The sequence below is a fragment of the Carassius auratus genome, chromosome 46, assembly GCF_003368295.1.
Source record: "Carassius auratus strain Wakin chromosome 46, ASM336829v1, whole genome shotgun sequence".
Taxonomy (NCBI): domain Eukaryota; kingdom Metazoa; phylum Chordata; class Actinopteri; order Cypriniformes; family Cyprinidae; genus Carassius; species Carassius auratus.
The window spans coordinates 5,332,512-5,349,635 of NC_039288.1; the positions used below are offsets into that span (position 1 = coordinate 5,332,512).

The window sequence follows — 17,124 nt, forward strand, 5'->3', positions numbered from 1 at the left end:
GCAACAACCTTCAAACGAAACCAAATAGTTCCATCTAGTGGTGAAAGTCATGTTGTGAATCATTTCAGGAATTACATTTTATTCCAGTTGCAGTCGATTGAACACATACTACAGTTATGTCAAGTTTTTAGACTAATTCTGACACTTTCACGCTTTCTCGTTTATTGTTCTAGACAAAATTTCAGTTCATAAAAAACAGACATTTTAAAGCAACATACTTTGCTTTGCAATGCTTTGATTATAATAATAATACTTATTTTTACTTGTTGCTATAAACTCATTTCTCTTTTGACATTCACACTTAATATCATGAAGAACTTTCAGGGATAATGAGGTAAACAGCAGCATGAGAAGCTCACCTCACCTGCCCTCCTTTGTGTTGTTTACAAAACTGACAGAACCTTTGAGGTCATGTCCATAATTTTCAGGCTTTGCTATCTGGGTCACATTATCTGGAAATAATATATTTTTAAATAGGATTATTCCAATAATATATCTTATGGATAACCATTAAAGAAATTCACAGAAAGCCTCACATATTGCTTCATCTGCAAGTGCCCATTGTTCACTTGTTGATTTTTCCATTCAGGTAAAACCAGAAGCATCAAAGGCCATCTGTTCTTTCCGATTTACAGAACAAAACAAGCTTTTAGAAGGTTACCAGGGACTTTGCTTGCTGGGTGAGAGATGTGATATCAACAGCTGATATCAGTGTTGATTAATTTCATCCTGAAAAAATATAAATTACTCTCCTAGTTGTACATCTGCACCCAGCGCTTTACATTGACGGACAGAATTGTATGCTACTTCTTCTTTGTGGTTCCATCATATATTTTTTTAAGAGTGATTTTAAGCTTTCACTTCTTTCGTGTTCCTTTTTGATATTATTGCATGCTTGTTTTGCAGTCCTGAGAAATAACAGTAGATATAGATGTTCATGTTTGTGTCAAGTGTCAATGAGAATAACAGTAAAACATATATATATATATATATAATGAATATAGCATATTATGGTTTCACAGAAATTCTACGGCCATGAAATAATAAAATAATAATAATAATAAGAAAATTATTTCTGGAGAACCAACTTCTGTATGTTTATATAGTAGCTTATAATGTCAAAGTGCAACTTAAATCACTGGCTTTATGCTATCATCAGTGCACATTACCAGAAACTTTATTATTCTTTTCCCTTCTGTACAATAAAATAATTAAATAAAATGCATATTTTTTGCTTGTTTTAAAGGAGTTTGGAGCATTATTTAGCAGATAATGGACCACTTTAAATCAGTTTTCTCTTTCTGTCCCTACTTTCCTGTGACATAAAGCAATTGGTCTCTATTACACCAACTGCACGAGATAACAATAACAATCTATTTTTTACCCCACATCTAATGAAATACTGATGACATTCCACATTGAATCTGTCTTGGGAAACACAATAGCCCGTGGCTGAGATAATGACAGGCTAGCTCAACATGACATTCTGTTTTTATGTCAAACCCACCAAGAGACTGACGCAGAACCCCTGGGAGGGGGCATTAAACTTTCAGCGTCCCACCCCACACATCCAGACACTGGCACGACAGATTCTCTCACGAAACTATCGCGTCATTTTCTTTCACTTTCACTTAAGTGGCCGTCGTGACGGCAGTATATAAATGAAGTGATTATCCATATGCAGCATTAAACGGGCCTCTACTAGCAATAACAGCCCGAGCACGAGCAATTACAGGAGTATCTATCAAAGAAGCTGAAGGGACTCGAGTCTCACCTGAGCGTTATGTGCCTCGTATGGAGATATAGATTAGTCGTTTCCATCATTCTGCTTGTTGTGCTCTGTGATGTTTATGCATCAGACTCACAACCAATTGGAAAAGTTTATCCGCGCGGAAATCACTGGGCTGTTGGTGAGTTAAAATCTATTATTTAAATGTATGTTATTATTATTAAGCTGTTATCCTGCATATTTATTTTATTTTGTTTTTATTAAAAATTAATTCTTTATTAATTTTTTTAAGAAACCTATAAAAATGTTTAAAATATAACGAAAGTTGAAGATGTAAGTCAGTTTTATTTGTCAAATGTGCATCAACAATACTTGTTGACAAATGAAATGTATTATTCTACATAATATAAAAAATACGTAGAAGCGCTACGCGGTATGTAGCTATATGGACAGGCAGTAATAAAAAAAATATATATATTTTTTTAATACAATTATAAAATATCACGTTTAAATTGGTGTGTGCCTATACCATACATGAAAAACATGTTTAGAAAATAATATGCTGTACTAAAGAACCTGAAATGTAACATCTAGAACTGTTGATCTCCATGAGAACCACAGAACTGGACAAACAGAGGGTTTGTTGCTGAACCTAAGGAGCTGTGAAGCATTAATGAGTATACAAATGAAATGAAAAATGAAATCAGTAACACTAGATATAAATCACTTGATTAAATGTACCAGTGGTAGTTTATTTCGTACATTCATTAAGTATGTATCTGGAGTGCTTGCAAAACTCTCAAGTGTCACTTAAGCTTCAAGTCTGAAGAGGAAATGTGGGAAAGTGGATCCATGGGGTGAAATTAGCAGATTAACAGCCATGTTTTAACTGGATGAAAATAGCATGCAACTGTTTGCATGACGAATTTGTTAATAAAGAGAAAATCAGCTAAAATATTATACTTTATTTTGATTTTAGAGATTGAAATTTGAGATTTAGTTCGGTGGGGCTAATGCTGTATTTAAAAAAAATGCTCATAAAATTAATTGTGACATGGTGAATAGAAGGAATTGTGGATTATTTTGGCTTAGATTGTATTTTGTTTGCACATTAATGACAGACTATATTCATCATTTGTTTAAATAGCTATAGTTTATATATATATATATATATATATATATATATATATATATATATATATATGTATATATGTATGTGTGTGTGTGTGTGTGTGTGTGTGTTCTTGATTAGGTTGTACTATATACATCAATTGCATTGTTTTGACTTTGCACATGAAGTCTTATTTAAGTGTGGAGATGCTCTCCTACCTAACCTGTATAGGTTCAATTATATTTGTGTTAAATGTATTCTTTTTACTTGAATCAGAAAACAATCGGTCTATAATTATATATATGTATTTTAGGGCATTTAATGGGCAAGAAAAGCACAGATGAGAAGGTAAGACCTGAGGATCCAGAAGGCAATGATGATACCTCTATGACGTTTCTAGACCAGGATCAGCAGCTGGAAAGACACAACAAACATCTGCTGCTTCCACTCCTGCATACACTTATGAGAGGACGGACGGCACCGGAGATCATGCTGGAGGGCACAGAGGAGATCGACGCTCATAAACTACTCCAGCGCATGCTGGAAGAGAGGCATCACTGGGAGGAAGTTCATGAGAGGGACAGACAAGTAAAACGGGTATGAAACGGAAAGAAATCTTTAACATAATCATTATGTTAATGCAAAAATGCATGCAAATGCATTTAAAGTACATATAGATGGATCTGATTTATTTTTTAATTACAAAACAGTTCTTCAATGTGTATAATATACAAAAAAGAAAACATTGTTGGACAAATAAAGAATCACTTTTGACCATAAAAATACGAATGAGACACAGATAAACCTTTTGTAACCAGTGCTATTTTAGTGGCATTTTTATAGTTTTTTTAAATTAATATTTTGAATAGGTTTTTATTTTTATATTTTCTGATTTTTTATTTAAGTTAAAGTTTGTCTTTTTGTGTGTTTTTGTCTTTTTTTTATTTAATTTAATTTAGTGTTTTAATATGTAAACTAATATTTAAACTATAATTAAACTAGGTTTTAATTTTAGTTAACTTTACTAGATTTAGTTAACCCTATTTGAAAAAAAAAATTAAGCTAATGATGATATTTTGTTTAAGGTCAGTTTCCTTTGATTCTTATATAATAATATTTCTCTTTTTTCTATTTCATATACAGGCTGAGGATGTCTTGTTACGGGCTTTTAATTAATGCAGGATGACAACGAAAGTGAGGACCAACTGGACAAAAGACTATGGTTTGAAGTTCACAATTGACAACTGGCTTGACTGAATACAAATATCTTTATTCGACAACATATAAATAAGCATGTTATATTTTTTTATGCCAATATCAATATACAAAAAAAATAAATGCATAAACTGAGTGTCATTATTCTGTTTATTATGTTATTGTTTTATAACTGAATTCATCTTCATGATAACTGACACCATAGTAACCATTGTTGCCACAGTTCAATTGATTAATATTTAATAAACTTAACTTGTTGGACTGTCTGCGGTTTATAAAAACAACAGTGTACTCGCTTGCGCTTCATTTGAAATGTCTTAGCTAGAAAATGACTATTAAAGGAATAGTTTCACTCAAAAATGAAAATTTGGTTAAAATTTACTCACCCTCAAGTCATGCTAGATGAGTTTGTTTCATCATTGAGACAGATTTTGAGAAGTTTTAACATCACTTGCTCATCAGTCGATCCTCTACAGTGAATGGGTGCCGTCAGAATGAGAGTCCAAACAGCTGATAAAAACATCATAATAATCCACATTAAATCGAGAAGCGACAGTTTAATGATAAATTGCCTTAATAATGGATTTGTTTCTTACTAACACACAACTTTCATGTGAAAAAAGTCATGTGGATTATTGTGATGTTTTTATCAGTTGTGTGGCCTCTCATTCTGACGGCACCCATTCAATGCAAGAGGACCTATTTGTGAGCACATAATGTAATGCTAAATTTCTCCAAATCTGTTCTGATGAAGAAACAAAGTCATCTACATCTCAGATGCCCTGAGGGGAATACATTTTCAGCAAAATGTAATTCTATACTTTTTTACATTATCATATGAATTCTTTATGGTCCATGAATCACAACTAAATAGAGAATGTGCTGAGCTGAATGTGCATATAACATTTAGTGTGAGAGTTTAAAGACCCAGTCTCATTCCAAAAGCAATTTGTTACAGGTTATGATCGATCTCTTTAGGGGGTTGGCCATAACCTGCTTAGTCAAGCAGTCACTTAACAGAGACAGGCAGGTGACAGGAAAACTCTTCAGCGCACACTAATGACCATCTGAATAACTAAATCACAATCTCTGTATTGTCTGTGACAACTGGAATGGTTGACGGTCTAGCTGTCTCACTGCTCTCAGCTGTCCGTGCACAATAATGGCTCCAATTATACACTCGGATGTTTCTAACAATGAAAGATGTCAACTGAAGCCACTTTCATTTACTTAAGCCCATCTAGTTCACACAGTTTCCGTTCTGATGTTTGCTTTCCTCAATTGTCACAGATGAATGTAATTGCATCATTGATAAAGTTACTGCATAAAAGGCGAACTTCAGATTTGGTGATAGTGGTGTGTTCATGTGAGCTGACGGATTTGGAAAAGGTGTACATGTTCCAACTGCTAATGCAAACTAGTATATGAAGGAATTTAGCTAAACTGATGATCTGCAATCTCAATCAAATAAAATTAATAATAATAATAAAAAAATATTATTATCTTTATAAAAGTATATCAGAAATATTTATAATATCACACCTATTATGTTTACACAGTAGAAATGAAAAAGAAAAAAAAGTTGACATTGCAATTTTACTTTGGCTTTGAAAATGTTCAGAATTCCTGACTCCAGATTTAGTTTAGTTTAGTGATGGTGAAATTATATTTCTAGATAGGGACACCCACAGAAACCTTAAAATACACCATTTTTGTAATGGTTGATTGTAAAGACACAGGTCCAGAAAATAATGTTCCAAACGCAACCACTAGATGGCGGCGTAATCACGGAGAAGTGCCACACTGACTCTTCTTCCGCTGTGCGAACTCAGTGCATGACAAGTCTGATGATGACCTGTGAACCGGATCATCCTTTATATATACATCATATGTATAAATTATGCATTTAAAACTATTGGAGATACGATGAAATTTATATATTTTCTGAGCATGTTTTTATTATAAAATACAATATTAATCAGTACAATGTGAAAGCACAGAACACAATGTTAGGGAAAGTGACCATCTGCATCATACTACATTCTACTTCTAGCTCTGAATGTTCTTTTAAAGGTTCGATGGGGATTTTGAATGGGTCAATGAAATTAGATGCATGCATTTTATGCATTTTTATTTCTCTCTTTGAATGTTCTAAATGATTGTTTTGTGTGTGTGTGTGTGTGTGTGTGTGTGTGTGTGTGTGTGTGTGCTTTTTTTTTTTTAGAATTTTTTAGAATTATGTCCAGTTGTGTGTTTGAATTAGCAATGAATTTTAATCAAATGAACTTATAATAAAGTAAAAAAATAATAATAATAATTAACAGTAAGGTACAGTAAATTTGTTTTACAAAGCTTGTCATCCTTAAAGAACAACTCTAGGATGTTTCTGAACCACACATGAAGATGGGAAAACCATTTCTCTTCAAAAAGAGTCTGATTTAGAAAGTTAAAGGAGATTCAAACAAGTCTCTGAGTGTCTCAGTCCAGCATCATCCTCAGTTTACCACGTCTTCCCTATAAACTGGATGTGTTCCTTCGCTTTCATTCTTAGTGAGGCGATACTTGTGTTTCGTGGGTCTGACTCTTCTAGTGAAAATTTATCCATAAAGCCTGAGCACTGATACGCCGGTGGAGGAGGGCACACCGCTCCTATATGGGGCAGAGGGTGGTTGAGTGTAGCTGAGCTGAGGAACTGTGGAGGGGTGTAGCTGGCTGGTACTCCCTGCTGAGGGCTGATGAAGCTGGGCAGGGACTGCAGGGGAGAGCTGGAGGAGGTGATCGGTCCAGTAAGCCAGGGATCTAATGGCAGACCGCTGCCCAGAGACAGCGGGCCCGATCTGGGGATGGACAGCATGGAGGACTCCTGCAGCTTGATGGAGCTCACCTCCAGTTTCTCCTGACGTCGCCACTTTGCACGGCGGTTTTGGAACCACACCTGAAATTTGACATGGAAAGGATTTGGTTTAGAATGCAAGAGTATCATATTCACAAGTCCAACTGTGACAGAAGATGTTTTGTCAAAAACACTTCAAATACATTTGCCAAAATAGCAAATAATTAAATAATTCAAATTGTAATAGTTTGCAAAAACCCTTCAAATACACTTGCAAAAAATGTGATATATATTGTCAAATATTAATATTTTTTGTATATATTATACATAATGTTATATATAACAATATCAAAAATTATTTTTGCCTGTTATGTACCAATTCTTAATTAAGTTCACATATTTAAAAACAAATTAGCCACATTTTATTAGCTGTCACTAAAATTACTTTTGAATATTTTCAATCAGAATAATAAAATCAAAAGGCAGCGGTCAATTTTTATTTGGTAATACACAAGAAAATCTCTTACCATTTATATTTGTCAAATTTGACTTTAATGAATGGAATTACAAGATAATTAATTTTTCTTCAAAATTCACTTTAAATATTTCTAAAGATTTTAACAAGATTTTGTAAAAGTAAATACCCCGTTGCTTTAAATAAACATTGCATTTTGTTTAAGTTTATTATATTTTATTATTTTTAAAACGAAAATATGATTTCTTGCCTTAAATTTGAGCTTGAAATATTTGTTTAGCAACACTGCAAACTGAAGGGAGGAACATGCAAAATGAAAGGTTTTGAACAGTGATGAAGTGATCCAATTGCTAGCAGGTGCCATCATTATACTCAAATACATGTAAGTCCATCGTGTGTGTGCTCACCTGAACTCGAACTTCTGGCAGGTTGACCTTGAGCGCGAGCTCCTCTCTGCTGTACACGTCAGGATAATGCGACTTCTCAAACGCTCTCTCGAGCTCGTGCAGCTGGAAGGTTGTGAACGTGGTCCGGTTCCGCCGGTGCTTTTTCTTGGGATTTTCATCATCCGATAATTTACCTCCATCCGCATCCAGCAGATCCGGGCTGACCATGACGGCGGATCTACACACACCTGTAGAAAAAAAAAATACAGAGTGTTCATTGAGAAGTTATTACGTGTATATAATATTTAAATTAAACTGCTCGTATTTACATTTACATGAAAACATTAACAAGTTATTAAACTTTTAACATTGTCATAGCTGATTATTGAATTAGCCTATTTTAGACTTTTTCAAATAAAATGTATATAATTTAACACTTCTGTTTTTTCTTTTTCCTTTAAAAAGGTTTAATTAAACAAACAAACAAACAAAAAAAACATTTCCGAAAATAAATTCAGATTTCATATAGCCTTATATAGCCTATCAATATTTGAATGTGTGTTGTGTAGCTTACTTGTAGATATTTATTCATGACTAAAAAAATGAAATGTAAAGTGCTGCCGAAACGTCTAGTTTTAAAACCAGAGAAACATATTACTTTGCAAGGCTGTTAACTCACCTTCAAAGTTTTTGGAGTCCTTCTTGGGGGAAGACAGAAGCTCAGGCGTCTTTGACCGGCTTCATAGCTCGATAAGAAAAAGCCGTTTGGAAGATAGTCTCTCCTTTAAATCCCAAAATGGATTCAATGCTGTGGATCCTCGTTTGGGATCCAGGGCTGCGACCCAAGCGTGCGGACGGGGAGAGACGCTCTTCCATATCTTGGGACTGGGATCCAACAAGCCTCATCGAACGTTTTGTTTCAGAAGAAAAAGAGAGAAGAAGAAAGTACTAAGGATTTCCACTGTTTTCTAGGCTATTTCTTTCAGTACACTCTATTTCCAATAATCCAACAATAATGTCCCAGCACAAGCAACTTTCTCCAGCAGTGGTCCTGCACGCACTGAGGATGCAGTGGCCCCAGGGGCCTTATATGGACCCCCTTCGACCGGGACTCTATTGTGTGAGTGACATCCCCTTCGACACGTCAAGAAACGTCAGATTGGTCGGAATGAGGGATGTAGTATTGTTCCTGAGCATTTAACTCCTCCCAGAGATACTTGTGGGCATAATGGCAGCTTTATAAACCGCCTTACATAAATCTTAAATCATCTTTTCCCACTCCAGATGTCTCGATCCTGATAGACTGTAGAAATAAGAGGAACTGGGGCTGGGATTACATCTCCGACACAAATCAAGATCTCTGCACGCGCAAAATGTCATTAAAAATGTCAAGTTTGTAAAATGTTCTGTGGTAGGCTACACTCGCGCCAAAATAATCACTTGTAGCGTACAGGACACTGTCATAAAAATAAATTACAAATATAAAAAATAAAAATACAACGACAAAGCTTTTTCAGACACTGTTTGATTGAGATTTCATTTAAGCTTATCATATCATGGTGAAATGAAATGAACACACACACACACACATATAAAATGCTTAAAATGAATTAGTAGGCCTCTTTATACCTGAAATTACTTTACACATTTTAGGTTTTAGATTTTCAAATAATTAGTTGCAGCTAAAATATAACACAATCGTTATAAAATATAACACACAGCGTAAAGATAAAATACAAAAAGTTATAAAATAAAATAAATACACTGAGTTACAGACATTTAAACAAAATGTGTTAGCATAACACTCCGCAATTGGCAATGGTTAGCATTTTAAATGTTGTAGTCTAACTAAAATGACTTAGTCTTAGCCAAAAAAAATAAATGAAATATATATATATATATATATATATATATATATATATATATATATATATATATATATATATATATAAAGTAAAAGTTTATATTTAAACTCTAGGAGAAAATGTCCTAATGTTATTGATAGTTTGTGAAGGACAAAACACTGAAATTAATTCAAATGTTACAAAACTGGCAAATTGGTAAGGGTAGAATGAAATCATCCTGAGTTTTGGTGGTCAAATATTTAAGCAGCCTAACTACTGTAATTACAACTCCGAAACACCGCTAAGAGCTACTTCGAGCGTGGAGTGTTTTAGGGGATTTTGTTACTTGAACAAAACGCGATCTCAAGCAGCAAGCGCGCGACCCCTGAGAGCGAGCCTACAATTGAGGTGCAGTTAATTGGAAGAATTTGCAGACTTCCCCAATATTGAATGGATACGTGTAATTAGCTCCGAATAAAGATTGACAGCAGTCTGATAATCCGCAGGACACACGCTGGTTTGAGGGGATTACACACTTTCCCCCTCTGTCCAAAACAGCACAATCCTTTCAACTGCTCGGCTTTTCCCTAATTACAACAGATAATGTTGGTATTTCCAGATTTATTGAAAGATACACACACACACATACTCACAGACACTCGAAAAACAAAAACACACCGCAAAATACAAGAATCGATGCTTTGAATGTGTTGATTAACGCTTTAAAATTTCATTCATTCGTTCGTTCGTTCATTCATTTAAATCTTATTGCAGCCTAGCTACTTTAATATACCGCGTTGTTCTCTAATTTTAATATAGGCCTATGATAAAGTATTTATTTATTTTTTTAATTTACTGTCTGGTTATTTTACTGCTAGCCTATTGGCCTGAAAAAAAAAGAAAAGAAAAAGAAACTTAAAACAATTTTTTTATTGTGTTCTTGTGAAGCACCTTGGTCCGCATTAAGGTTGTTTCAAGGTGCTATATAAATAAAAATGAACTATAATGAGGTCACATAATGTGAAGGCACAACATTACAATGTTACTACAGTATGTCTGAAGGCATTTAACTTCTCTCAGACCTGATGATCCTATTAGCAGGTAATCTTTAAAAGTCCAAAGCCTTCTTTTTTCAATAAACATGAGCTTTGATTCATTTTATTTACTCCTGTCATGCAGTAACACATTTTCTTAAAAAAAAATAATAATTGTTTAAATGACCCTTTTTTAAAGTCGGATTTAGTCATTTTCTTGCTAATATAAATCTACATGACATAAAACATTGACATAGTAAGATGTCATGGCCAAGTAAAATCTCATAGACATTAACTTATTTTGATCACACATGCATGACAGACTCACAGTTTTTCAATCAACTGTTTTATTCATGCGTTTAATCAGTTTACACATGAGACATCAATCCTATTCATGCCTATTTACCTCACATAAAAACTTCTGACTAAATAATCCTAATCTGCATTGCAACATCATATGTCTCAATGTTAGTTGGTCTGCTGTCAAAAAGAAAAAAAAGAAAAGAAAAGTAAAAAGAAGAAGAAATAACAGCATCACATTCATCTCATCCCTTGTGCAAAAAAGCAGGAGGGGGATTTAAACAGATTCTCCACCTCAGGTTCAAGTTAGATGTTTGTTAGATATATTTACAGGTAATATTATTATACTATTACAGGTAATTAAAAAAAAAAAAAGGAAAAGGAAGGAATTTACTACAATAATCATTTATTCAAACACAAACAAAAGAAAAAGTCCAGCAGCAAAACTTGGAGCCAAGCAAGAGAAGATCTTGCAGCCTTTGGGAACTAAAACCTTGGGTGACTTCGCTTTACATGAATGAAAGTTTCTCAAAACTGTATTTCAAAAACCTGACCTGGTTTTTGTACCAAAACCTGTATTTCAAAAACCTGATGTGGTTGGTAGAGATGTGTGAATTTGTTAAACCACTACATGACGGAGCACTTCTCCTCAGCCTTGGACTTGATCTCTGTCAGTGTAGCACTGGCTTTCTCTTTTATCTGATCCATGTCCATGTTCTGTAAGTTCTGCATCTGCCCCAGGATGGAGTCCTTCTCCTCCTCCTCCGTGGCATCCTCATCCACCATCTTCAGCAGCTCCTCGGGAACATCCACATCATCTCCTGCCATCTGGATCATGTTATCGTCCTGCTCACTCTGAGAGGTAAATACACATCATGTTATTTTCAAGCACAATTCCACTAATGTCTAAATGCTAAAAACAATGTGGACCAGTTGTGCATTGCACAGTTACATTGAACATCCTTACCAGCCTTACATCGGCCAATGAATTTGGGGTGGATCAGAAAGATCTGTACACTGTGATACACAATAATAATAGACTCTACTATCTGTATGCATTATTGCATTACATTTTAAGAGGTTTTAAGAGAGATAATGAAGCTGTACAAAGGCGAAGAGATGTTAAGGAAAGCCAGTATGGTTGGAGGCTTGCACAGACCTCGTTTCACTCTCTTAATCTGGTTAGCTGATTTATCAGAAGTGCCAAGAACTCCAAGCCAAACAAAGCATCCCTATGGGAGAAGCTGCATTTGTGTATATGTGTGTGTGTGGAAGCCACAGCAAACTGGGAATGCTAGAGATGATTTCAACTAATTATTTTAATATTATAATGATTTCTGAAGGATCATGTGACACTAAAGACTTTGTCATCACAGGAATGAATTACATTTGAAAGTAAATTAAAATAGAAAATAGTCATTTTAAATGGTAAAATATTATTACAATTACAGTTTTGTTTTGGGATAAAATCTTCAGGCTCCTTGAGCATGGGAGACTTAAAAAAAATGACTGACCCTAAACTGGACTGGTAGTGTTTATAAATAATAACGGAAATCTTGAATGAAAGAATGAATCATTTGCCAAGGGAGTTAGTAAATAGCTCTTACTTTAGGAAGTCTGTATTTTTCTCGTAGACAAACCCTCAGAGTCGCCCTCTCTGCTTTCTTGTGCAAGAAGTCTGCATCTCTCTCCATTCTGTGGATCAGAAATGTTTTGACAACACTTTATCACATGCTAAGACAAATACAGCATATTAATCTAGCTTTAAAAAAATCTTGTGCTTTTCATGTAAAAAAAACAACAACATACCACTGTAAACATAATTCAGTGGAAAACATGCATTGCACAAAGGGTTTGTTTAAAAATCCATGCGTGACAAAACAATGTAGCAGTCAAATAAAATTATCTCCGGGGTTTATCTCTACAGCTTAATAATGAAGAGCTTCAGGATGCTTCCGGCATTGTTCAGGCAAAGCTCTTAGTTTACCAGCAACAACTAGATCATAAAATCCTATGGATGTTTGATCTGAAGCAACACAAACATCTTCAGATGTTCAGAAGTAATCTCACAGCAGGCATGTATGTTTACTGTAAGAATCATCTGTTTCTAGCCTAGGCATATTTCTACTTAAGTGAGCCTGTTGATGCGAGATGTTATCTCATCTCATTTGAACATGAATAATAGCAAATCTTGGGATTAAACTGGCTATAGTTGCAATCATGCTTCAGATGTTTTTTGTCTGTACTATTTGATCTTTATGATTGGTATATATATATATATATATATATATATATATATATATATATATATATATATATATATATATATATATATAATTGAGTTTAAAATGCATGTTAGATTGCATATACTTTTTAGTACATATGCAAACGTTTTTATGACCGAAATGAATGCCATCATTCCATGTGTTAATCTAGTTACAGGTATGTAGTCATGTTCCTTGTTTATAAGCAGAACTGTATACTATAAACAAAATGGCTCCCAACTATGGCATGGTAAAATAAATATAAATAAATAAATGTAGATTTTACATATGCAGAGGTCTAACATTATTCAATACTTTCATTACTCACGCTCTATCATGATTGCTTCTAAAAATAGCCTTATCCAGATCAACAAGGCCAGGATAACCCTTGCTAAGCCCGGCTCTTAGGACTGATTAGCAGCTAGCACCTGACGCTTGCTTTCTGATACCAACATGGAGCCTGTTCATCTTTAATCACTGACATTATCATCTTTTTTACACTCGGAGATGGTGCAGATGTCCGCATGAATGCATCATATAGGATAACATCAAATGCCTTTAAGATTTAAGTTTGTATCATGCTCTTGCTCTGATAACCTATGCAGCTCCCTTTGCAATGGACAACAATGCAGTTTTTATTTTAATTACAGAATTTCTGCGATGTACAGTATTGTTCAAAATAATAGCAGTACAATGTGACTAACCAGAATAATCAAGGTTTTTCGTATATTTTTTTATTGCTACGTGGCAAACAAGTTACCAGTAGGTTCAGTAGATTGTCAGAAAACAAATGAGACCCAGCATTCATGATATGCACGCTCTTAAGGCTGTGCAATTGGGCAATTAGTTGAATTAGTTGAAAGGGGTGTGTTCAAAAAAATAGCAGTGTGGCATTCAATCACTGAGGTCATCAATTTTGTGAAGAAACAGGTGTGAATCAGGTGGCCCCTATTTAAGGATGAAGCCAACACTTGTTGAACATGCATTTGAAAGCTGAGGAAAATGGGTCGTTCAAGACATTGTTCAGAAGAACAGCGTACTTTGATTAAAAAGTTGATTAGAGAGGGGAAAACCTATAAAGAGGTGAAAAAATGATAGGCTGTTCAGCTAAAATGATCTCCAATGCCTTAAAATGGAGAGCAAAACCAGAGAGACGTGGAAGAAAACGGAAGACAACCATCAAAATGGATAGAAGAATAACCAGAATGGCAAAGGCTCAGCCAATGATCACCTCCAGGATGATCAAAGACAGTCTGGAGTTACCTGTAAGTACTGTGACAGTTAGAAGACGTCTGTGTGAAGCTAATCTATTTTCAAGAATCCCCCGCAAAGTCCCTCTGTTAAAAAAAGGCATGTGCAGAAGAGGTTACAATTTGCCAAAGAACACATCAACTGGCCTAAAGAGAAATGGAGGAACATTTTGTGGACTGATGAGAGTAAAATTGTTCTTTTTGGGTCCAAGGGCCACAGGCAGTTTGTGAGACGACCCCCGAACTCTGAATTCAAGCCACAGTACACAGTGAAGACAGTGAAGCATGGAGGTGCAAGCATCATGATATGGGCATGTTTCTCCTACTATGGTGTTGGGCCTATTTATCGCATACCAGGGATCATGGATCAGTTTGCATATGTTAAAATACTTGAAGAGGTCATGTTGCCCTATGCTGAAGAGGACATGCCCTTGAAATGGTTGTTTCAACAAGACAATGACCCAAAACACACTAGTAAACGGGCAAAGTCTTGGTTCCAAACCAACAAAATTAATGTTATGGAGTGGCCAGCCCAATCTCCAGACCTTAATCCAATTGAGAACTTGTGGGGTGATATCAAAAATGCTGTTTCTGAAGCAAAACCAAGAAATGTGAATGAATTGTGGAATGTTGTTAAAGAATCATGGAGTGGAATAACAGCTGAGAGGTGCCACAAGTTGGTTGACTCCATGCCACACAGATGTCAAGCAGTTTTAAAAAACTGTGGTCATACAACTAAATATTAGTTTAGTGATTCACAGGATTGCTAAATCCCAGAAAAAAAAAAATGTTTGTACAAAATAGTTTTGAGTTTGTACAGTCAAAGGTAGACACTGCTATTTTTTTGAACACACCCCTTTCAACTAATTGCCCAATTGCACAGCCTTAAGAGCGTGCATATCATGAATGCTGGGTCTTGTTTGTTTTCTGACAATCTACTGAACCTACTGGTAACTTGTTTGCCACGTAGCAATAAAAAATATACTAAAAACCTTGATTATTCTGGTTAGTCACATTGTACTGCTATTATTTTGAACAATACTGTATAATAATCTTTAAGGGTCCAGAACCAAACAGACACCAGCTGGGATCAATAAAGCATTAATCTCACTAAGAGCAAAAATATCTCTAAAGAATCCAGACTTAATATTCACGTTGGCATAGATTCTTCATTTACTTTGTCATGGTGATTAAATGCTAAGGATGTAAGCACAAATAGGACATGAGGGGCCCAAACCTTACTTACTTTTCCTCCACTAGCTGTTTCTGGTACTCCTCATATTCTTCTCTAGTCATACCAGCTGCCGCTGCGGGGTCTTTGGGGGTCTCCTCCTCAGCCTTCTCCTCTCCTCCTCCAAATCCCATTCCCTTCAGTGGGTTTCCCACCATGCTTTTAATTAAAAAAGCCATTTTTTCACTCTGTCGGAGTCTTTAGATTGATGTCAAGTTACGATTTTACTCAAATCTTTTGGTGAAATTCCTTAGTTTCCAGCAGAGAGGTCCCTCAGATGGATTGTCGGTGGTCTAATTGGAGCTAGGCTAACTGACCTGCCTGTCTGTTATCAAGGACACACTGTTGAGAAAAAAAACAAACACGTTTATGCCGCAGCCATAATCTGGATTAAGATGCGGCCGTCTACACTGAGAGACAGATGGCTGTGGCTTTCACTTCCACACAATAAAAGTGAAAGAACTCAAATGCATGTATCAGTCAAAAGCTCTAACTAGAGGAAAATATTAATAGTAGACAACAATCAGAGAGAAAACTTAAACTATGAATTCTGTGTTTTGCAGACTAGGTCAGCCTCCGCCGTTGACGTCATGTTTGTTGCATCCACCCACTGACTGACCGCTAATCACATTACTTAAGGGACTGACCAATGCAACGCAACCAACCGTTACTAGATTTACTCATTTGTGAGCCCAGAGAAGATACGGGATTACGAACCTATTTATCTGTTTCCGCTGATGAAGACCTACATATTCAAACACCGTATTTACCTGCAAACACCTAGGAGATTCTTCTGCAGTTCTTCAATTCTAGTCTGCTTAGAGAATTATAGAAAAACTGATAATAGTTACTAAACATGAAACTTCACTTGCCATGGATTTCTGATGGTTTAAAACAGTTAGCTGGTCTTCCAATGTGACCAAACTGGTCTTCAATTGGTGTAGTTGTTCTCTCGTGTTTGGCTGGTTTAGCTGGTCAGTTGACTAGTCTTTCAGGCTGACTAGCTAACAAGTGCTCAAAACTTTTCTAAATTGACCAGCCTGGTTCCCAGCTAAAATCAGCAAACAACCTTGGACTATTTTTTCCAAATATTTACAACGTCTAATTAGCACTGCTTTAACAAGGAATGACTCAATTTGCCAATACGCATAGCATGTAGCATAGCATTCACACATGGAGCAGCATAAACTGCGAGTAATTACTAAAAGGTCGACTGAAATGTCTTCCATTCATACCTCCTGTGAGCCCAGGAAAAGCACAGCCACAGGATTACAAACCACTGGACGTGAAGATGATGATGATGATGATGATGATGATGATGAGGTGGTATGATTTTACACACCATATCCAGCAGTTTCCAGAACTTGTCAGCAGAGAAGATTTAAAATAGACAGATAATAATTATTAAACATGATGTAAAATATTGCCTGAAAAGAACATCACTCTTGAACA

The 17,124-nt window shown here is 35.4% G+C and overlaps 2 protein-coding genes and 1 pseudogene across 2 annotated transcripts; 1 reads left to right on the forward strand and 2 right to left on the reverse strand.

Moving 5' to 3' along the window:
• The first annotated feature begins 1,569 nt into the window (after positions 1–1,569).
• Positions 1,570–4,460, forward strand: LOC113063942 (gastrin-releasing peptide). The gene is made up of 3 exons (XM_026234413.1): positions 1,570–1,910; positions 3,154–3,437; positions 3,984–4,460. Exons 1-3 carry the CDS (start codon positions 1,784–1,786, stop codon positions 4,014–4,016), a joined length of 444 nt encoding a protein of 147 aa, XP_026090198.1. The 5' UTR covers positions 1,570–1,783; the 3' UTR covers positions 4,017–4,460.
• Positions 4,461–5,995: 1,535 nt separating this feature from the next.
• LOC113063943 (retinal homeobox protein Rx3-like) lies at positions 5,996–9,178 on the reverse strand (annotated as a pseudogene).
• Positions 9,179–10,957: 1,779 nt separating this feature from the next.
• LOC113063716 (complexin-4-like) lies at positions 10,958–16,236 on the reverse strand. Its single transcript, XM_026234045.1, has 3 exons — positions 15,688–16,236; positions 12,535–12,622; positions 10,958–11,782 (listed from the first exon to the last, which is right to left on the reverse strand). The coding sequence occupies exons 1-3, from the start codon at positions 15,849–15,851 to the stop codon at positions 11,555–11,557; spliced, it is 480 nt and encodes a 159-aa protein (XP_026089830.1). The 5' UTR covers positions 15,852–16,236; the 3' UTR covers positions 10,958–11,554.
• Between the last annotated feature and the right edge of the window lie 888 nt (positions 16,237–17,124).

What these genes read in the sequence shown, in the direction of transcription:
- LOC113063942 (XM_026234413.1), top strand. Translation starts at nt 1,784, where the DNA reads ATGTGCCTCGTATGGAGATATAGATTAGTCGTTTCCATCATTCTGCTT. An exon ending in CGGAAATCACTGGGCTGTTG is followed by an intron (nt 1,911 to 3,153) that starts GTGAGTTAAAAT and finishes TATGTATTTTAG; the next exon opens with GGCATTTAATGGGCAAGAAA. An exon ending in GGGACAGACAAGTAAAACGG is followed by an intron (nt 3,438 to 3,983) that starts GTATGAAACGGA and finishes TTTCATATACAG; the next exon opens with GCTGAGGATGTCTTGTTACG.
- LOC113063716 (XM_026234045.1), bottom strand. Translation starts at nt 15,851, where the DNA reads ATGGCTTTTTTAATTAAAAGCATGGTGGGAAACCCACTGAAGGGAATG. An exon ending in AAACAGCTAGTGGAGGAAAA is followed by an intron (nt 12,623 to 15,687) that starts GTAAGTAAGGTT and finishes TCTGATCCACAG; the next exon opens with AATGGAGAGAGATGCAGACT. An exon ending in AAAAATACAGACTTCCTAAA is followed by an intron (nt 11,783 to 12,534) that starts GTAAGAGCTATT and finishes TTTACCTCTCAG; the next exon opens with AGTGAGCAGGACGATAACAT.